The sequence below is a fragment of the Notolabrus celidotus genome, chromosome 1 (assembly GCF_009762535.1).
Source record: "Notolabrus celidotus isolate fNotCel1 chromosome 1, fNotCel1.pri, whole genome shotgun sequence".
NCBI lineage: Eukaryota > Metazoa > Chordata > Actinopteri > Labriformes > Labridae > Notolabrus > Notolabrus celidotus.
In genome coordinates this window covers 12,379,813-12,403,016 of record NC_048272.1, presented here as the reverse complement: position 1 = coordinate 12,403,016, position 23,204 = coordinate 12,379,813, and the positions used below count along the sequence as shown (strand labels likewise).

The window sequence follows — 23,204 nt, the reverse complement described above, 5'->3', positions numbered from 1 at the left end:
TTCTCTATGAGATACAAAAACATTTTATTGCTTTGAGATGGAACAAGTTGCAGAAGTCATGGCACATAGTAAATGAAAGAAAAGATTGCACATTTCATATTTGTTGTAGTTTCTGGGGACATTACGGATGTAAGTTTTGGTAGTTTATGACAATGATTGTGTGACTCCCAGTCTCGTTCATACGTACAGTAAGCCAGTTTTACTTTAGTGCAGGGGCAATATATATAAAACAAGTATACATTAATGAAATAATTGTAGTTTACACAGGTTTTTTAAAATGAAATAAAAGTAGAAACCTTTGTTCTCTGGTGGAAACTAAGGCCTGCCTGTAGAGGAACATAGATGCCCTGATGTCAGTAAAAAGAGGATCTGCAGACACAATCTTTTGTCATTGTGTTGGGCTGGCGGAGCAGACTGAGCAGCATTGTGTTGAACAGGAGACCACTCTATTTCTCTTTCTCCAGACTTTTCTTTGTCTTCTCCTCTGCTGGCTGACCCGCACTCGATGCTGCTGCTTTTGTGCCTGTAATATATAGACAGAGACGTAAAAGTCTTGGAGATGGACTGCCTTAGATTTGCATTGTGTAAGGAGATGTAGCCTCCAGATCCCTTTACTGAACCTGCATTGTTTGTAGCAGCCGGCAGGGGGCAAATCCACATGTTGCAAAAAGATGTTCTCACCACCCACTAAGTATTGGCATGGTTAATCTTTTACGAACCTTAATCCCAACCAGAAAACACATTCACTTATGCCAAATGCTACAGCTCACGTAACGATAATAATACCCTGTTACAGGCCGGTGTTTTGGGTTTAGGTGTTACCCTGTTGACTCCATGCGTCAACCTCCGGCTGCGAGAATTGAAGCCAATGCGGAAGTGTTAAAAACTGCAGTTTCTCGAGTGTCTGCTTGAGGCTGGCTCGGAAGTACCGGAAACCACATACACATCGATTAAAAAAAGCCGATCATTACAGCAGAAATAAACATGGTTACAGCCTGGCACAAAAAACAAGTGTAGTCTGGATAGCTCACTTCTCGATCGGCACACCCTATACGGGGGATGAATTTTTTCATAACGCAGCAATTTTGAAGATATTAAGATTAGAAGTTTTCTATTATGAGAGGCACAGCTGACTTGATTGACAGGTGGGAACACTGTAGCTGTTGGCTAGGAGGCTCAAAGCCCGCCTCTTTACCTCTCACTAGCTCGACAGAAGTTAAGTTGAGTTCAGAATTTCCAATATGGCTCCCACCGACGATTGGCTACAAAACAGTGCTTCCGAAACAGATGGATGACGTCATGGATACTAAGTCCGTTATTTATACTGTCTTTGGTTGACTCGCAACATTTTCTGCATGCAAGTGCAATTTCGTAGCCCGAGGAGAAAAGTTCATTTTGAGCATGTGTAGAAACAGACTAAGTGCGTGATTGTTTTCCCTGTTCTCTCCCTGCTCGCAAAACTTAGACCTGCTCACTTGCAAGTAGTGTTCCTGTTTTATAAGCATGTTGGCAGGCACCAGTCACCGTGGTATCCCTGAATTTAATTGGCTACAGCAATAGAGTCCTTCTCTTTTATGATTGGACCGATTGATGAGAGCAGTCAAGCGTCACTTCCTGCTCTGCGAGCAGTGCTCGCCAAGGTGACCACACCTCTATCTGGAATAAAAACTTCACATGTCGAGGAACCAGACACAATATTGGCACAAGAAGGGGCTATACATGTACCACGTACCTTATGTCATTGTGCTAGTTTTACATTCACACCCCTTAACTGCCTACAAAGTGTTAGTAACTAGTAATTTGTTACATCACAATATGATTTCTTAATATATATTTAAATGATAGAAGGAAGAAATAAATGAAGAAATGTCATTACAGAATTCCCACAGTGTCCACTCAGACCCCACCAGCCTCCACACAACTTCATCCAGTAGCAGCTTCTCAGTGAGTGCTGTGTGAAGTGTGGATCAAAGCCACTTCACAGATGTTTGTTGACAAGCCATGATTACATGACACCAAGCCAGGCCTGCTGAACTATTTGAAATATCTAAATAAACCCGGCCTAGTGAGCAGATGGTGAAGAGTCCCCTGAGAGGAAAAGAATGGTGTGTTTATAGCTGGGGCTCTTTTGATTCTCTCTTACCTGCTTGTGCGTTGTTTTGTTGCGTTGAAGGATCTGCTACACTGGCAGCACTGGAGCAACCCTCTTTTTCGTTGGAGAGGGGGCACTCGAGCCCACCCGCAGCTTCTAATAGGCTCTCCCTGGAGAACTCTGAAGGACGCAGAGAGAAGAGATGAGGGTGAGGGAAGTGACATATATAACAAGCTAGTCAGAGAAGAAAAAAACACTTTCCATCAAACAGCAGTGTGCCAGAAGTGTTCAGATTCATTTTTTTGTTACGTAATCAGTCTCTCCAGGAAGTTGCTTTTTTTTGTTCAATCACTGCAACCTTTCTGTAAATTTGACGAATAACCCTATTTCCTATATTCTTGGTGCATCATCATGTGCATCACCAAACTCAATTCTGTGACATGTAATTTTTTTGCTTTATATTTTTTAACTGGTCGCTTCAGTCACTGGTTATTGTTTTCTTTTGTTGTGTTTATCACGATGAAGCATCCTTTCCCTTGTTGTAGCCACAGTCATCAACCCCTCCTGCTCCTCCTCTCAATTTTGTTAATACTGTACATAGGGCTGGGCGATAATTCCAAAATGATAATTATCGTGATATAATTTTTCTCAACATATACGTATATAACAAATGTTCAATAGAAATTTGATATATTTAACCAGTAATTACACCCAACCACTGGAAAGGGAGGGGGATCTAATGTGCCGTAAACGCTAGTTGCCACCTAACATTAGACAGAAGAAGAAGACGACATTGAACAGCCAATCATGTTGCAGGGTGAGAGGTAGGCAGGCTTAAAGACGTTTGGAGCAGAGTCTAACAATGTGTTAACTCAGCGTTAACTATGAACTTAATACAAAAACATTTTGGAAAACAGTCTGTAATATAAAAAGCTGCATCATTTGCATGTTGTTCTTTTGTGTTTATAGTTGATGTTATTATTACTATAGTTATGTGTTTATTTGTATGCCTTATTCTTATGCCCTTGTACAGAGAAAGTACAGTTTACCAAGACAAATTCCTTGTGTGTTCAAGCATACCTGGCCAATAAAGCTGATTCTGATTCTGATTCTGATTTTGATCAGGGATGTTCCAAAGCAACAAAAAAAACAAACATATATATGTCGCAAGAAACTTTAAGAATTGTTAAATAGGCACATCCTTCATTTAGGGAATATGTGTGTCTTTTCACTGGCTACACATGCACTGATATGTTGTGTGAGGCCAAAAAAAACCAAATAGTTTGTCTTTAGATTATGTTTTCAGTTTTTCAAACCAGGTAAAGGGCTGTTAGACAGACCTTGTGTAATTTGCATAGCATTTACAGACTAAAAACTGTTACCTTAATAATTATAATGTAAATGCATGGCACAGTGAGAGGAGGAAAGCACTGTTTGATATGTTGGTCCACACTGTGTGATCCATTTCTATGTGAAAGGCTTCACTAAACTCACCTAACAATATTTTAAAGGACTAGACTCTCTTTTTATCCATATAGTGAATCATAGTGGCATATACATGCACCTCTTAATTACACAATCCCACCAGTTATTTGTTTGGATTATTTTTGGGCTTTTTGCCTCAGACTACTCAGAATACAGTTATGACTGGAAATGTATCTTTCCACCAGGGCTATGAAAGCTTTAGTCCCTGTACTTGGGGTGCCAGCTCTATCAACTGAGCTAAGCCTACCACGCCATTTTTGACATCACAGTGAAGTTAGCTATCGGTTGCATTTACTGGCAGGTAAATTTATGTCACGCCTCAATGCTGAATTTGCATCAATCGGTGGATCACAAGAGTACCAGGAGGCTGGGACCCTCAATTTCCACAGGATGCGCAGCAGCACATTATAGCTGCGCTGCGCACTGTGCAGCCGATACGTTTCCATTTTAGTCAAGGCTAATGTTTACACAGGGAGTGCAGAGGGGCGTCTCAGCTCCGTCTAGGGAGCGGGCCCCTGTGCCGCTCCGCCAGAAATACGCTTCAAGTCTATTTTCGACGGAGCCAGCACGCGTCAATCTGCACAGAAAAGAATGACCTGGACAGGAAGTTAGGCACGAGGATCGCATGCAACATCCTCCAATTTCAAAATAAAACATCATGTCGGACTCCCGACCGTTTAAAGATGGTATAGATCAGAAATGCTCATCGATTATGGATGTAAACTACAAACAGCCACATATCCGTGATCCAGGTCGACTACAACAGGACTTTAAGATAATAACTGTGTCAGACGGTAACAGGACAACAAAATAGAGCAGAATTAATCATATCACACTCATCAAACCTGCACAATCGAAACTTTATAGTTCTGCAGCATACTCAGTGATGATAGAAGCACAACATTAATGGAATACTATCCAAATGAGCATTAATTCAACCACAGAAAGGCTCTGTAACCTGTTGTTTGTATGTAGTTCTCTCTATACTGAACCCAGCTGATCCTCTCTGCTCTGAGCTGGCGCTACACTCCAAACACGTGTCCTGTGTAGCAGGGCACAAGCTGTCGGACGGAGCAAACTCCTGTGGAAATTGCGGGTGAGGATTACCCAAACAGATCATGGATTAGCTGTGTGTCACTGCACCACCACTGAATAATGTCTCATCTCACTTCACACTGTGAATCAATGCCACCTGACATTTTCAGCTGCCTGTTATTGAGTCATGCTGAGTGAATGTAGGGGTTGGTCTTGTGAAGTTAACCCTCCTCCATTGGACTGGTGTTAATGATAATTGATTTGTTTTCCCAGCTTCCTCTCTGCTCCTTTCATCTGGACTCAGAAGTTAATTTGCGGTTCCTCTAAAACATGCGAGAAAGTAGTCTAATGATTAGACTCTAATCATATCGTACTTTTTCATTTCAAGCTTTTACACCCCCCAAAACTAACCTCCAAGTGTGTCCTGGTGAATGAAAGTAAAAACAGATAACATTAATAAATTGGACTCTTCACAAAAGCAGCTCTTGTGCTGCATTAGCACTGTACAATTACTGAATGTGTGTGACCAGTGTGTGCTGCACTCTCATCCACTTTGCTGCCATTAAAGTGAATTATCTGGCCTGAGCCCAGACGCTGACCCTCTGATTTTTGAGAAGTTTTGGCACAGCATGACAGGACACAGTATCTGCCAGTGTAGTTCAATCCGTCTGAGTATTTTTATTCATGGAGTAACAACTTTCTTGGAGAGTTTAAGATGAGAATGTCGATATCTGGCCCTTTGGCTTAGTTTAGTTTAGCTTATCTTAGCATAGAGACAGGAAATAGAAGTAAACACATAGCCTACAAGTTCTTCTAATGCTAACTACAGTGTGTATATGTATTTTGAAATATATTTTAGCCATTTAACTTCACATAACACACTTTTTTGTTTGGATCGATAGAAAAAAATTGCAATCTTATGATGTGGATGTGAATGCTACAGGTGGGATTTTTTTTTAACAAAAACACAGTCAGACTACTTCCAACTGTTTTTAGTCTTTTCCGCACGTTAATCTAATCTTGCTGTTGGCTCAAGCTGTAACTAGAATTTAATGTGCATATTTGTGAGTGGTATCAATTTTTATATCCAGCTTTCCTCAAGAAAATCTCAATGACTCCTTTATTCTTTTCCATCTTTTGTTTCCCCAGCGTCTTTGTTTCACTCAGTTATATCTCCTTTCCTCATAACCCTCTCATACATTTACATTTAAATACATCCCTTCCAGCTATTCTCATGCTGCCTACATAATTTCATGCTTTGCTTTTCTCCCCATTTCCTCCCAATTCTGCGCCCCTCCCTCATATTAATAAGCTGTAGCAGGCTTCATCTTTTCTTTAATATTGTACCTTGGCTTCTCTATTCTCTTGGTAACACCACATCTTTAACAGAGACCTCATGGTGTTCAATATGTTCTTCCTTACCTTTAATATCCTTCTTCCCACTTGTCTATCCTTTCATTGTTTTTGAAGCATTTTTGACACCAGACAGGATTTTTTCAGAATCCTTTATGACCTCTTTCTCTGTGAACTCGAAGAAAGAGCCAGACCGTTACGTCTCATTACTTACAACTAAAGCTGAGGCTCAACGTTTCTTTTCAAAGTAAGGTTTTCAACAAGAAAAGGAAAACATTTTTTAATGATCAGCTGATCAACTTCTTACTCAAATAATATTAGATTAATTTAAAGAGCCTATTTTTATATTTAAAATAAATCATCCCATGAGTACTCAGATTTATCTTTTTAATCTGGAGGTTTGGAAAAACTGCAGCTTCTAACTTAATAATTTGTTTCAATGACAAGCTCGGCTGAGTTCCTTTACTTTAATATCTTTTCATCTTTGCTGACATTTCTCCTATACTGTTAATTGCTTAGTTTAAGGGAGGCCGGACTATTACTTGAATACTTTAGTCATTTTACAAAAGCCACATTTCCCCCAAAATATAACCTGGACATGAATTCTCAGTAGAATGTAAAGGTACAAGATTAGTTCAGCAAAAGTGGAGCTTCCAGTGATGAGAGGGGCAATTATCCCCTAGTTCGACGAGCCAGACAAGAACTGACGTCCTGTTGTGTTGCTACACCTAGCACCTCTGCTGATGTAACTACTGAATAGCTGTAGGGGAGAACGGGGTTGGTTGTCACACTTTCTACTGTTTTGATGATTGCTCATCATCAAAACATCTTTCAATAGTCATTTCTACATTAAATTGAAGCTTAAGGTGTTGGCTTGAAATGTGTATCCCTCTCATTTTCCAACTCATTTAACAAAGAGGCAATTAATTATCAAAGACACTCTGACACATTGTGACAACCAACCCCATCACAGGGATGGTTGTCACACACTATGGGGTTGGTTGTCACAATGGTATTTCAATGGGAAAAATCTTTTAAAAAAGGGAAGAAGGCAGAACTAAATTTTAAAGTTTCATTGCACTGACAAGTGACAGGCCTACATAACTTAATGCATTTTAACATAAAATGAGCAAGGAACATGAACAGGGAACACATATCTAGGCCAGCCTATATAACAACATAAAGAACAAAACAAAATAATGGCCTACTCAACTAGGCTACAAGCAGTCACTGTCTGCGCACTCCAACTAATTTCATTATGCATGATTTTGCCAACATTGGGGTTGGTTGTCACAAAGAGAATGTGACGACCAACCCCAACTGGAATTTTTTGCTAGCATCAAGGCTAACTACCATCTAACAAAAGGTTAGCTAGCTAATAAAATCTAAACTATAGCTTCCCCCTCACACTTTGTAAGGGTAACACTTGTTTTGTTATAAACCCATCGCTTAAAAGCCTAGAAGAAAAATATTGAGGAGCTGAATATTCACAATTTGACATGAAAAACACAAAAAGTCCTCTCATCTCAAGTTCAGCTGTCTTACTCCAGAGAAGACTATGAAGGTGAGCTCTGATCCTAATTCTGGAAATGTCCATACCCCAATTTGAGAGACAGTGCCCTCTGGTGGCGAGATATAACGAGTGTGCCAACCAACCCGTGTGACAACCAACCCCGCTCTCCCCTATAACTGCATCTATAACTTCTAGCCTACTACTACCAGTGTGATGTTTCTAGTTCACATATGTCCAAATGAACTGGGCCTAGGAGGGAAACGACTCCTGTTTTGAATAACTCCTCCAAACCATCCACGTGTGAAAGCACCCTTAACAGTTGTGTGTGTGAAAAAGCCACATCTGTAAACACCAATCAAAAAAAAATCAGTGCATCAAGGCCCACTCTACTTTTACTTACTCCACTTTACTCCCAGAGCAGGATAGTATTGGTGGGAAGCATATTTTGGGGGAGAAAATAGAGTTCCTCGGATTTTATTTAGACCCTGGTCCCTGTGGTGGAAATGTATTAAGTTCATCCAAAAGTCCCTATTCTCTTGGGAAAGTTACTGCAGTGGAAACACATCCTCATTTGTATTACTACTGAGTATTCTCTCTCTACCTACATATCTGACATTACATAAACACTTAATATTCATCCAACTCCATGGAGGGTCTCATTTAAGTGTTGAAGTACTTCTGTTTTTTCAAGGACCTTAAACAGATAAGGCAGCTACAATGTTGAAACAAACCTCAAACCAGTTTTCTAACATACCCTCCATTTGGCAGCGCAGTTTCTCAAAGGCCTCTGCAGTGGCCTCCTCGTCATGTGGGAGCTCCTCCCCAGCGGGGACAGAGTCAGGGCTGGGCCGATCCGACAGGCAGCTCTCTGAGGAGCAATCGTCCCCTGCGCCCTGCTGCTGCCGGTACAAGTGGTGCTCCACCATGAACTGCAGCTCTGGGAGGAGTAAAATATCAGAGAGAGAATAAATGCTAGAAAAGGATGAGGAAAGTTGGTGAGGAGTTAACAAGAGAAGAAGAGCGGGAAGACAAGAGGAGCAGGAGCGGATTGGAGGATACTGTGAAAGGAATAAATAAAGAAGTCATTGGGGAAATACCAGGAAAAGAAATTGGTGTGAGATGTGAGCAGAGAACACAGAAAAAGTACACACAGAGATGAAAGGAAAGGTGGAGGTACAGCACCCTGAAACATTGTAAGTTTAACATTTTAAATAAAGTACCAAGACTTGAATTTACACCCAGCATTTTTGAGTGAGGAGGCAGGTAAGGATGCAGCAGAGCTGAGAGATGTTTAATCACTTTAAACCTCCTTCATCCATGATTTCATTACTCTTAATCTCTTTGTAGGGGGAAAGTAAAGCTCACAGATTAATGACTGGGTTTATGCTACCAAGTGACTCATCACACTCAGAGCTCTTTAGCCATGAAACTAATTGAAGAATAAACATCCTGGAGCACCAACTTTCACTTATCTTCTTTTATTGTTCCCTAGCTTGGGTTTATTTATTGTAATTTATTCTGTTCTTTCACATAAAAAACACCTATGATCACCTTCAGTGTTCGACTTTAATTGGAATGTTGCACAGGAAATTAAGTTTTCTTTGTATCGCTGTGACACAAACAGAGGTATCAGTCGCTGGCTCTCAGGCTCTGCGTTTGCATTTTTGGTCGATATTAATGGTTTTCTTAGGTGGTGCAGGACCCCTGGTGTCCTTGTTTTACAAAGGCTAAATGTTAAACTAAAAAAATGTAAATGAGGAGAAATTCTGCTCAGAGAAACCAGAGATAACAAGATCATGCTGTGGTGGATTCACTGAATTGCTTTAGGACAATCACACAGGAGGATTTCATCATTAAGTGACTGAATAAGTTTGACTTTCTTGAAGTCTGATATCCTGAACTCTTAGTTGACACACTAGAGGTGTTTCCCAATAAAGCAGAGAATGCCATTTTTAACATTCAGTGCAGTGTTTAAATACAATGCATTAACGTGTGTCTACTAAAGGAGCAGGCACAGAAACAAGATACAACAGACGGAACAAATGTCACACTTGTTATTTTACAGCAAAAACACATTAAAGAGATGTAGTGGAAGTATGCTACCTTTTGACATGTGGAACGAATGGTGTAATATTAAAAGTTGATACGAGCAGGTATGTTTGAAACTGTCTTTAAAAAGTGACCATGATGTACATGAGACATATTGACTAAATCTTCCATTCACATGTGCTCCTCAGGGGTGATAAAGTATGTGGTGGAGAACATCAACACAGCTGACTGATGTGAGGCCAAACGTCCTTGGTTTGAATGATGCTTTCTGAGTGTTTCGAACCCCTTCCTTCTACAGTAGTGGATAGAAACATGCATTTTTTTAGTGCTGTCGCTAAAAATGAATTACTGCAGTATTAACAAGTCAACTGCAGAGCACGGTAGGCCACTGTCACAACCACCCCTGACCTCAACCAAATGTAGCTGCGGCCCTCTGGGAACCTTCCTGCTTTCAGCCGGATGACAAAGGAGAACCAGCTTATTTAGATAGGGCAACTTGGGAAATCTGTGCCAAAAAGATATCTTTGAAGCCAGGAAACACTTTGAATTTGAGGTCTCACTTTGCAAGTTACCATTCAGCTATCAAGGCAAAGCTGCTGCCCTCTCCAGGACAGAGTTGTGGAGCATCTCATGCCGGTGCAAGCTGACCTTTGCCCAAGTGAAAGTCCGACCATCTTTGGCTTCAATTGAGATAACTATCCATAATGACTTTGTATAGTCCGTGGTTGGTATCAGCACTGCGATCTAACACATGAAATGCCAGCACACAGGCTGATGACAAGGCTGATAAATGACTCTACCTTTCATCGTTGGCGTTCCTTTCTGCCCTTTTCTCCGCTGTCGAGGAGAATTCAGCAAGGCCGCCTGAAAAACATCAGAATTACTTATCAGCTGGCACAGGGCACTTACAGACTTCAACTGAGATCAAGGTTATTTTTAGAAAATAAACCATAATTCACTGACTTTTATGTAAGCATACATGTTTCAATGAAATTGCCTTTCACAGAGAATGATTTACATTACCTTGTACAACTGGGTTGGCAGACGATCTTCATCTATTTCTGCAAAGAGAAACATAAATACAAGATTTATTAAGTTCTTTACAACATTAAACCTATTGAAAAAATATATTTAAAGCAATACTGACTGAAAAAAGGCCAACATATAAAACACACTGTTCCTACATATTTTTCAGTGTAAGCAATCCTGAGCTAGAGAGCTGCTGTGTCCTCACAGTACAGAACAGAGAGGATGTAAGGTGACCTCCAGCCAGATGCTTCTGACGCACTACGAGCCAATGTGAATAGTATTTGCTCATTTTTACCAAGCATTGTAGGTGGAATTCTTCCTTAGTTTATTCTTCATTCTAATCTTGCAATGAAAAACAGACTCTTGTTGTTTTTGGCTGAAGAAGAGGATGCACATCCACTATCCTCATTTGCACCTGTAGAGGTACACTACCGTTCAAAAGTTTGGGGTCAGACATTTTTGTGTTTTCCATGAAAACTCGCGCCTTTATTTATCAAATGAGTACAAAATGAATAGAAAATATAGTCAAGACATTGAGAATGTTAGAAATAATGATTTTTAGTTGAAATGATAATTTTGTCTTTCAAACGTTGCTTTCATCAAAGAATGCTCCCTTTGCAGAAATTACAACATTGCAGACCATTAGCATTTTAGCTGTTTATTTGTTGAGGGAATCTGAAGAAATTTCACCCCACGCTTCCTGAAGCCCCTCCCACAAGTTGGATTGGCTTGATGGGCACTTCTTGCGTACCATATGGTCAAGCTGCTCCCACAACAGCTCAATGGGGTTGAGATCTGGTGACTGTGCTGTCCACTCCATTACAGACAGAATACCAGCTGCCTGCTTCTTCCCTAAATAGTTCTTGCATAATCTGGAAGTGTGCTTTGGGTCATTGTCCTGTTGTAGGAGGAAATTGGCTCCAATCAAGCACTGTCCACAGGGTATAGCATGGCGTTGCAAAATTGAGTGATAGCCTTCATTATTCAAAATCCCTTTTATCTTTTACAAATCTCCCACTTTACTTGCACCAAAGCAGCTCCACACCATCACATTACCTCTACCATGCTTGACAGATGGCGTCAGACACTCTTCCAGCATCTTTTCATTTGTTCTGCATCTCACAAATGTTCTTCTGTGTGATCCAAACACCTGAAACTTTGATTCGTCTGTCCATAACACTTTTTTCCAATCTTCCTCTGTCCAATGTCTGTGTTCTTTTGCCCATATTAATCTTTTCCTTTTATTGGCCAGTCTCAGATATGGCTTTTCCTTTGCCACTCTGCCTAGAAGGCCAGCATCCCAGAGTCGCCTCTTCACTGTAGACATTGACAATGGCGTTTTGCGGGTACCATTTAATGAAGCTGCCAGTTCAGGACCTGTGAGGCGTCTATTTCTCAAACTAGAGACTCTACTGTACTTGTCTTCTTGTTCAGTTGTGCACTGGGGCCTCCCACTTCTCTTTCTACTCTGGTTAGAGCCTGTTTCTGCTGTTCTCTGAAGGGAGTAGTTCACACCGTTGTAGGAAATGTTCAGTTTCTTGGCAATTTCTCGCATGGAATAGCCTTCATTTCTAAGAACAAGAATAGACTGTGGAGTTTCATATGAAAGTTCTCTTTTTTTGGCCATTTTGAGAGAATAATCGAACCCACAAATGTGATGCTCCAGATACTCAACTAGCTCAAAGAAAGGCCAGTTTTATAGCTTCTCTAGCCAGCAAAACCGTTTTCAGCTGTGCTAACATAACTGCACAAGGGTTTTCAAGGTGTTTCTAATCATCCATTAGCTTTCTAACCCGATTAGCAAACACAATGTATCATTGGAACACTGGAGTGATGGTTGCTGGAAATGGGCCTCTATACACCTATGTAGATATTCCATTAAAAACCAGACGTTTGCAGCTAGAATAGTCATTTACCACATTAACAATGTATACAGTGTATTTCTGATTAATTTAATGTTATCTTCATTGAAAAAAACAGTGCTTTTCTTTCAAAAATAAGGAAATTTCTAAGTGACCCCAAACTTTTGAATGGTAGTGTAGACTGCTGTGTGACGCCAGCTGTTGATTATAGATAAACAGAAACGCAGTTCATTCACAACCCTTGAAGGAGGTCAGGTGTTGTGAATATTTAAGTGTAGTCTAGAGAAGATTTACACCCAGTTTACAAGATAATAGGTGCAACTAGCTTGAACCAAAATAAGCTAAATAACATGGCAGAATTGGCCCGGCTTGTGTGCTGTTTCTCCTCACAGTTTCTTATTAAAGGGGCCGAGCTGACCAGAATCCATTGTTGCTAGTACAATTACAGGTGACGTGTAATTCATACAACCCTACTTAAAAAAAACCAGTGACCAGATCAGCCTGACACTGGTCTGGATCACATTTAATTTGGACCATGTGAAGGGCTGTCTACACACATGCTGGTATTCTTACCCATGGATTCATTCTGCCCATGCTCTGACCTCTGACCCCAGGATGATTTCTTAAGACAATCGCTCAGGCCTCAAATGGGATAATCCTGGACCCCATTGCTATCATTGTCTTTCTAGTGAGTGTCAGCCAAAACTTCGGAGCTCCTGGTGTAGCCAAAACATCAGCGATTAAGGATTTTTTGCCAAGACTTAATTTCCTGCGTGTTCTTTAATGTCTGTCTAGAAACCTGAGGGGCAGGATTAGAGTCAGAACCATAAACTTTATGAAACATGGACATATCTCTGTGACACCACCTATTCATTTTTGAGGCGTCGCTATGAAGCCCAACAATGGTGTGGCCTGATTGAAGGCCTGTTGTAACAGATTATTTGTCCAAGTAATCCTTAAGTGTGTGGTGTCAACATTAATATTTTACTGCTCCCAGCGGAGTCGGCGCCTCCCTGACCTGGGATTGTAAATATTAAACATATTTGATATTTACGATTTAATGTCGAACAGCCTCCAAAGGAATACCCGCAATAACCAGAGAAGAGCAAGTAGAAGTATTTAAAAAGAAGACCAGCTTGTGGAATTATCCCCCCATATTCTTCAGCCAGCTGACGATGCCGATTGCCCTGCTTGTTTGTTTACCTTCTGACGACACGTCTGATCACACAAGTTTCTGTGAGATCTCATGTCTATGTAACTGTTACCACCATGTTAAATGTGTGGTATTGTGGTCACATGGAACCATCTAGTGTTTGTGTGTTCAGAGGATTGTGATGTTCGATTGGTTGGATCTGTCCTCATGCGTGTGGTCTGCCATGCTTTTAAATTGGTTAAAAGTCGTCTAGTGTGTGGCCAGTATAAGATTGGACTGCTGGCTGCAGATATTTTTCCAAAGGGACTGTTTTCCCTGTGTGCAGCCAAAGCTCGATTTAACAGTAGAGGAAGATATTACTGGCATAACAAACAGAAAGCAGAACATTTACAACACCAGAGTCCATTTCTGCACCAACATACTCAGTATTTTTGGGTAGAATCCATAAACAGAGATTAGGATAACTAAGATGTATAACAAAAGTACAGATTTTAAAGGCAAAATGGGATCGGTAGTCATCTGGGAAACAGTTTTAGATACAGTGGGCATAAATAGCTGTAGAGATATTTTGCACAGAAGAATGAGGCTATTCCTCTTCACCACTTCACTTGAGTCATGTGACTCCCCCTGGATAACCAAAGCTTCATCATCTGATGTCAATATATGAAACTCAACTCTTTGGTCACTACATGAGAGGACTAAAATAGAAAAATCACTCTACTGGAGAACTGAGAAACCGTAAACTGCAAATCAATAGTGAGTGTGTTTCACCAGCATCCAACTCTGTTTCAGCAGAGAACTTTTTCTAGGACACCACCTTGTTGCCTGGCAACCTGTGCATCCCTTGGCACTAGAAAGGCACAGAGTGTGTTTGCCTGTGTGCGCTACTGTGTGTGTGTGAGTGTATGCATATGTCATTCCTACTTAAAAGTATTCACTAGGCTGTTCAAATGCCACTGATGTCTCTCTCTCTCTCTCTCTCTCTCTCTCTCTCTCTCTCTCTCTCTCTCTCTCTCTCTCTCTCTCTCTCTCTCTGCACCAGACAAACTGTGTAGTGTAAAACACCTGACACAAAAAACATTACATTCAATTTCAACAAAGATAAATCTCTCCCTGTGAGTGCTTCAGCTAATGTTTGAAAGTGAGTCATATTTTTAGGTTTTCCCAGGAGTTTGAGGAGGTTCTTACAACCATTATGGATTCTGTTTTAAATCAATCCCAGGAAATGGGCCAGCTGAGCTTTTTGAAATTACAGTGCAAAGCTTGAGTTTATTGACTTCATATTTGACAGACAATTGTCAAACTAAATCTTTCTGAAATGCTAAAAGTTGTCACCAAGCAAACCAAACGCCACTTTAAATAAACCTGTATAATGAGAATATGAAGTTTGGGACATTTTATGCCACTAAATATAAATAAGATAATGAAAAATGAAAAAATACAAATACAAGTCAAAGACAGATTTTCCTACACAATAAAATGTATGGTAGCATACCGCGTTGTATTGTATCGTGTCATGGCGTGTCCTATCACATCTTATGGTATGGTATCCTATCATGAAATATTTTAAAGCATACAAGACAATAGTTTGATATCCAGTTTTTAACCCATGAATATACAAACTGTATAATAGTAGTAGTAGAAGTAGTAGTAGTAGTAGTAGTAGTAGTAGTAGTAGTGGTAGTAGTAGTAGTAGTAGTAGTAGTAGTAGTAGTAGTAGTAGTAGTAGTAGTAGTAGTAGTGGTTGCATTTCTTTGAAAATGTTTAAATTAATTAATTGATGTTTTCATTTTTTATTACTGTAACATTTTGGGACATTTATCCCTTATTCAGTGTCTATATGCAGTTGATTTACCGTAATTATAAAGACAATACAATTCTGAAAAAGAATAATAGAGTGATGATAGAATCACCATGACCTGAAGACGAAGTGCAGCTGTAAAGTTCTGCAATTTAACTTGTTCTCACCATAAAAACACATAGTGTTGCTTGGAATTTAGGCCAGGTTTTTATTTTATAGAGGATGAATCAAATGTAGCCAATGATGTGAAATGTAAAAGCAGCAAACACCTATGATTTAATTAAAAATAAGCAGACATTTTTGCAGCTGAAGTTGTTGTAGATGTTAAAGAAGCAGATGTAATTGAATCACATCGTGGGTCAACGTGGGTAAAATGTGGGTTTTATTAGCTGCTATATTCAGATTGTTTACTGTCTGTATCAAGCCCATCTGTGCTGCAGAGTGAGAGAAAGGGCCAATAATAAAAAGCCTCTCTGGCACTGATGAGTCCATCACTGCAACTCCCAGCTGACTGTCAGTCTGACACAAAGCCAGAACAAAACGGGGACCAGTCTTCTGCCTCCACTTTATTTAGCCAAGCTGCTGTATTTTAGCTGCCCGCTGTGGGCTGTGCAGATTTATAATCTCTGTGCTACAATAGAAGAAAATGTGAGTGAATGTAGAAGACTGCTTGACTGTGTTTCAGACTTAAAAGACAGAGATATCTACATACAGTCAGTGTGCTCTTTAGACGGGTGTTTTGTCTTTGTTCTTTCTGCATTTATTTAGAGTTGCTTGGTGGAGGGAAAAAATAAAGTGGGGGAAGAGAAGAAGTCCCTGCCTTCCTTTTTTCACAAACAACAATTTGAGAAAGACTCCCTTATTGTAATATCAAAGAAAAACATTCTTTTTACTCTATTACTCCCTGTTGGTTCAGTGAAACCAGCCGTGAACTGGATTTAAACACAAAAACAATCTCCTGAACAAAAGTCATCATTTGAAAAATCTGCTTTGATTACTGGAATAGCAATCAGGATCACTGCAGCCAAATTAACACAAAGAAAAATCAAACAAATGTAGTATTTAAAATACTAAAAAACAGTTTTATAGATATGTAGATTGTACACTGAATGGAACAGGTAGAATCTTACTTTTCATTACTACTTCATATCTGCAAGCCTTTTCTTGCACTGTTACCCAGGAGGAGCTTGTACAATGTCCTGTGGGAAGTGCATCATGGCTTCTCACACAACAACCTAAAGGCAAACACCTCCATTTACAAGTCTCAGTTATGTATTCTCTGTATGGACGATATGGTAGAAGCAATAGGCCAGAGATGACTTCGTAGAGGGGTAAAAAAGTAACTGAACAAAATGGTGTAAAAAAAAAATCTCAGATTGGCAAATTTTCATTTCCAAACATCACGTTCATAACAAAGTGTGTCATCATAATGATGACTCTCCTGCAGCAGGGATAAAACCAGAACCCTCTGGCTGTAAGACAGTGATGCACTTGATAGACAATGCTCCAACCTAAGAGGGTTTTTCAAGGTCTGATTTCCATAAGACACAAAAACACTGTAAAAGGCAGCAGGATGAGCACGTTGATATGGTTATGATAAGTATACACATGTTTTTGTTATCTGTTTAAGTGTTCAAGAGCAGGCTACAGTCCTCAAGCTGTCGGCCCCAGTTTGATTCCAGCCTGCAGCCCCATCCCGCCTGTCACTCATCACTCTCTTTCTCTCATGTTTTTTTCTGCTCTGTCCTTTATATAAAAACATAAAAGCCCCAAAATATCACTTAAAAGATAAGTTGAAAGGCAAAATTAAACCTTCCAGTGGTTTAAGTTAGCCGAGTAATTTTGTTGAAATTTTCTCTTTCCAGTCATGTCTTGTCCAAGCTTTGCTGTCTTCTACCTTTTTAACTGAAAAGTCCCCATGAATGCAACAGAACGGGATAGATTATGTGTAATGTCATGTATGGATTCTGTTCGACAAGGCTGCACGCTATGAAGATTGTATTTCCCCCAAGTAACCATTTTAATGTTATTGTGCTAGTTTCCGAAAAATAATATAACCCTGTCATCATCGTAACCTGTAAATCTAATTCTCAGTGGGAAAAAGTGCACATACTATATGTAAGAAAGTCATTTCCTGTGTTGATTGTAGTTGATGTCCCTACTGAGCCTTCACAGCCCTTAATTTTTTTTCTATCGTCTAAACAAGAAATGTATGATCCTGTACGAATCAAATGAAGTCTTGACTATAAAATCCAATCAAGATTATATAACTCTACACATGCTAACAGCTTCATATATTTGCAGAGTGTTTCGAGTGGCAGAACACTACATTGCAAACCCACAGAGCAGCTGCTGCTGCATGTAGAGAGGAAGTATCTCACCTGAAGAGCTCTACGTGATTGTTTTACCTGGGTAGGTGTTCATTTGCACCTGTAGAGGACATGTATCAGTGCACTGCTGTTTGAAATTTCATCCATTAAATTTAAGCTGACACAAAAGAAACAAAATACAGGTTAATGAAGTAGATACTTTTCAAGTTATGTGTGCAATAATAAATTCCAAGTACTCCTCTCTTTGTCTCTCTTTCTCCAGGAAACAGTTGAGACCTGAGTTCTCCCAAAAAGCCTCCTCTCTCCCTCTGGTAAGACTGAAATAGGGCTCTCCTCTTCCTCATTATTCAGCCTGCAGCTGCCTCTAAGTCGACTATATGTATGTGGCTTCTCCTCTGATGTGCTATTGGGGTTCACAGTGCACAGGGCAGAGTAATCTGCAGAGCATTAAATAATGCAGGGCTCTGTCTGATGTGGGGCACACCATTACTGCACCAGCAGCGCTCCGCTCCCTCATCTTCATATCTGTTCCTCCCCATCCCCCTCCTCCCCCTCCTCCTCCGCTCTGACACATCCTCATACACTAACACATGCGCTCACACACAAACGTCTAACTGTCTCTGATTGTGTCTGATTTGATGTCTCGCTGCTTGTCTGTCAATCATTCTGTCAAAGTGTCTTTTGTTCGTGTCGTCAGCTTTGGCTGTCTCTCTCATAGTTTTGCATTTTGGGAACACACACAGGGGGGATGCAGCCCAGTGTATCACAGAATTCAAATCCATTAAAATTGAAACACTAATACATTTCTTCACTAATATACAAGCTTTGTTTCGGAAACATGAGCTACTGCTGCCTTAATTTTTTAAAGAAATGCATCCACTAAAAAGCTCAAACTAACACCAAGCTATACATACAACATCTATAGCTCAAAATAATGTGTAAGAGGGTCTAAACTGTGTCAGTATCTCTGTTACGCTATGGGCACATAGTTTAAAGTCAGCATGCTAACATGCTTTGGACAAAGTCTGTAGCTTTAATTGTAACCAATCATTTTACATATAATTTTACAAAGACATGAAAATACACACTTATTATGGTGCTAGGGGAAAAGTTGGGCGATCAGTAGTAGAGTAGAGTAGCATTTACTGTCTGCACCACTGACTGTTCAACAAGACGGAAGACGCATCCCACCACCTCCCACTATCCTAAAGTAAAGCCAAAATACTCCTACAATGGGTGCTGACATCTTGCAAATTTGATGCCAGAGTCTGTGCAGGCGATAGGGATGTTTTTTTAAGGAGCAGTAGTATCAGTGCCCTGCTCCTTCCTTCCTTTTCTACTCGGCTAATGTGATGGTCACAGTGCAGCAGGAGCTATATTTGTCAATTATGCATAATTAATTTAAACTGCAATTAACATTTTGTCATAAATCAGCATAATTAGAACCAAATATGACAGAAAACCATGCTTAAGAAAAAAGTTGACCTGTGTTTTTAAACCTAAAGTTTGACCCATATCCCATCTGTTAACATGGAAAAGGCGTGGTCAGGGAGGCCAGTAGGAGGAGCTCCAGATATGCTGGTTTCACTTTTGAGGAGTGGCTATGTCCAATTTTTATACAGTTTATGAATGCCTGAAAAGTTTCATGGCATGAAGTAGAGAAGTTTTTGGATAGATAATAGACATTTTAGTTTTGCGACAACAAATCCATGCTGCCATCATGGCTGTAAACATTCCTGTAAACAAACTCCAAACTCAGCATGTATGTAAAAGGTGTATTGTCATTGTGCTAAACATGAGGCAGTGCAGTGATGTGTAGTGTTGGTGAAAGCAAATTCATGGTCAGGCTGAAACAATGTAGACTTTGTTGTACCTGGACTGACAAGCGTTAAATGTAAGACTCTGATTGTCAGAGTTTTGACATAATAACTAAGCAGCCAATCAGACCTAAACATTTAGAGTTTGATATTTGATAAGAGTTCCTTCCTTTTAAGAACTCATCATATTATCTAATAAACAAAATGCATTCACTTTCCCTATAAGCCTTTGTACTTTCTATCAGTTTTTTCCTGTTTTTTTTTTCACTTTTTCATTTCTTCACTAAACCAAAGCCTCCACTCGACAGCCTCTGAAGTTTACCGTTTCTCTTTCCTCTCCTCTTGTCTCTGATCTGCTGAGCAGGAGGATTGTTGAGGGTTCTTCCTGCACATTCATTCAGAGATCAAGGTTGACTTTGAGAAATCTCCACACACCCAGCATCCAATTACTGAGACAAACACCCACACACACTCACACACATTAGCAAACAGATCACAGGCAGAGAAAGCGTGTTTTAATCAGACACAATTAGACTGCTGTTGTTTTTCAAGATAAAACCCTAATTAGATGAGCTCTGAGTGATAAAACACTGAGGTTTAAACAATGTAACAGTATCAGTCTCTGCAGCTCTCCTAGCTGACACATCAGCTCTCAGTACGTCATAGTAAACACGGAACACCACCCTCTGCATCTCACCTGGAGAAGATTACTCTCGGTGCCCCACATTCCCAGCTGATCATCTGTTAATTCTGTGCTGGGTCACATTTCTCACTCTCACACACTCTCACACTCACACTCACACACACACACATGCTAAAGTACAGCAGAGGCAAAGAACGAAGCAGGGAGCCAGGGATGACTCATCGAACAAGATAACTCTCCAGAGGGGCACTGTTGTGTTTGATCATCGTGTTCCCACGAGAAGACACACACACGCAAACACACACGCATGAGTGTTCTTGTTGCCGTAATGCAGCAGAAAGAATCATTTGGTGCATGATACAGTTGAGTTGCTAAATTGCTGCACTGTAACTAAGACAAAGAATCATCTGAAAAACTGTAAGTCATATTGTCAAAGGGATGCATGTTTGTGTGTACACTGAACCTGAATTTAAGACGAAAAATGCAGCTCATTCTTTTGGATCTATGTGAAACACAGAGGGTTTTTAGGGGGGTGGGGTTAGGAAAATCTGGTCACTTTTCTACAAATATTCACAGTTTTCCTCAGATCTTAGTTAACATGAGACAAGAATTATAATAACCAGAACTACAAAGACCCAAGCTTTAACTAAAAAAACATGTCAGTGACGTAAAATTTGTGTCTTCATAAACACAACAAACCAAATGAGTCTCCACACCAATGCAAAAATACTCTTTTAATGTATGTGTGAGTAAGTGTCTTTGTGTCTTGGTGCCTTACCAGGTGAGGATTGATCACTGGACGCCACCAAAGTGGCCGGTGTGGGTCGACGTCTTCTGATCTGCAAAATAAGAACATGTCCCATCAAAAGTAAGAAAAACACAACACGCCCATCAGGGATGTTTTGCTGAAGTGGCTTTTCTCAAAGAACTTTTGAGGTGAAATATTGAAGCATTGTCTAATTTATCTACGGCACTTCCTGACTGTAATTTCACAAAAGCTTTGACCTCAAATGACTGTAACCAACCACAATGCCAAGCAGTGTATATGATAGTCACACTTTCTTGGTCGGCCAAGTTAGGACAGTCTGGCTTTGCTCCCTGGGTTCTGGCTGTGTAGCCGACTCAGCATCCTCTTCCTCTCATAAAGCTGGCAGCCCGTGCGATGCATTTTTGGGGCTTGGTTGTCTAACACTTTGAAGTTATCCGAGACTGTTCAGTGTGATGCTGAATCTCACACTGCAATGAGATCGGCCGGGCAGCCTGCCACCACAGACTCGCTTCTTGGCTCATGACTGGAGCGCAGCAGCTATGAAACATTCTGGGATAACACATGGAAGTGTGCACATTTCACTAAGCTGAGCAGTCACAAACCTACAGTAAAGCTGTCAGAACACTCTGAAAATGATATCAAATCAGAGATACAATATGTATAACCTTTGTAGTTTGAAAGTGCCGGGTAAACTGATATTGTTCATTTAATATTTAAAAAGTGAAAGTCTGAACCAGTAAAATCCACGGCCTGGATTGCCACAATGCCTGATCCATGTTGGACCATACAGGCACAGCAGACACTGAGTTGCCTCTTCACTAATGGCAGCTATACAAGATGGCTGGACACACAAATTGGTGGCCAGATTTGTCAGTGACAATTGTCCAAAAATAAGACATCATGCTTTACTCTTTATCTTTGGACCAGTGCCAGACAAGTTCCAGTCAGTTCAACCCTTCAGCACACCTACTTTTACTGATACTTACTGTTGTCTATGGTTGCTATTTAACAACAGAGCCAGGAGAGGGACACTCAGACTAATTTATAGTTGTGGACTGTTTTTCGTTTTTTTTAGTATTTTACATTAAGTCCCTGATAATTTACTCAGTTTTGAGCAGCTGGCACATGTTCACCTGCATACACGCTCCTGTGGTATCTTGTTCAACAACAGTTGCTGCCAGGATGCTTGAAGAGGTGTCACAAATGGTGCAGTTTGCTTTCAAAGGATTTACAGCAAATTAAAAACAAAAGGAGATATGTAAAAGAAACATTGGAGAGTGGACAGGAAGAACCTCAAACTTTGTCCAAGATGCATCCAAAACACTAACTGAAATGCTATACTATGCTATGAGACCAGGATGTTTTGTCAATTAAAATTCTGATTAGTAGCAGGCTTGCAGCTACTTTTATGATCCCACTACAGAATAAATGATGAGTATGCCCAGTAAGGGAGTTGCTGTGCATTTATGCAGGACACACAGGGCTGCAACATCATTGGTAATTTGATTTAAAGTAACCGCCTTTCTTATAAATCCTCAGATAAAGTGGCTCAGATTTTTCCCGGTGACTCTTACTTGACTTGAACTTTAACACTTGGGCCTCAAGATTCAACTGAGACTCCAAGTTTAGTGATTCAACTGCGGCACTGATGGGAGTCCTATAATTAAACACAATGTAAAGCCGATATGTTGTTTGTAAAATCTGACTAGCTGAGGTAAGAAACGCCTTATTGCACATAAGATCTTTGTCAAATCTTGCCATCTTCAGTATTTAGACTACTAACTTGGACAATGATGTTTTCTCCCATAGTGCCTGTAAGTTTTAAAAGATTAAAAAGCAATAAGCAGGTGGGGAGGAGAGCTCAATTTGAAGTACGAAGCCAGTTTTGGGCTCACACCTTTTGTTTTTTGGTTTCAGCCTTCAAACAGCAAAAAATTTGGCTTATATCCCTAGGCTGATAACTAGCTTTTAGGGTAAAAAATATATGCGTTGCTCTGTGAATTTTAAATTAAATCAGTACTGTATCTAAGTCTCTAAAACTGTGGGCCTAAGTTTCTTGAGGAAAACACAGTGATTCATTTTCATCCGCCTCCAGGATCAGGTGATAACCTCTCTCTTTTAATTCTCTTTACATCTGAAAGGCTGTGTTATAGGACTTTAACTGGATTATAAATTATTTAGTCACACTCATACACATGCACACACACAAACACACTTCTCACACACATGGTTGATAGAGTTGCTGACTAAACTGGAAGTCATGTAAGCTCCAG

At 40.2% G+C, this 23,204-nt stretch overlaps 1 protein-coding gene across 1 annotated transcript in view; it reads right to left on the bottom strand.

Moving 5' to 3' along the window:
- LOC117817033 (protein phosphatase 1 regulatory subunit 1A-like) overlaps nt 1-23,204 on the bottom strand; it is a 37,535-nt gene continuing 14,331 nt past the window's right edge. Inside the window, exons 3-8 of the mRNA XM_034689483.1 lie at nt 20,941-21,001; nt 10,551-10,588; nt 10,328-10,391; nt 8,233-8,415; nt 2,144-2,272; nt 1-523 (exon numbers count right to left, since the gene is read on the bottom strand). Coding sequence (XP_034545374.1) covers nt 447-523; nt 2,144-2,272; nt 8,233-8,415; nt 10,328-10,391; nt 10,551-10,588; nt 20,941-21,001 — 552 coding nt within the window. The 3' untranslated portion in view covers nt 1-446. The remainder of the gene's footprint in view (nt 524-2,143; nt 2,273-8,232; nt 8,416-10,327; nt 10,392-10,550; nt 10,589-20,940; nt 21,002-23,204) is intronic.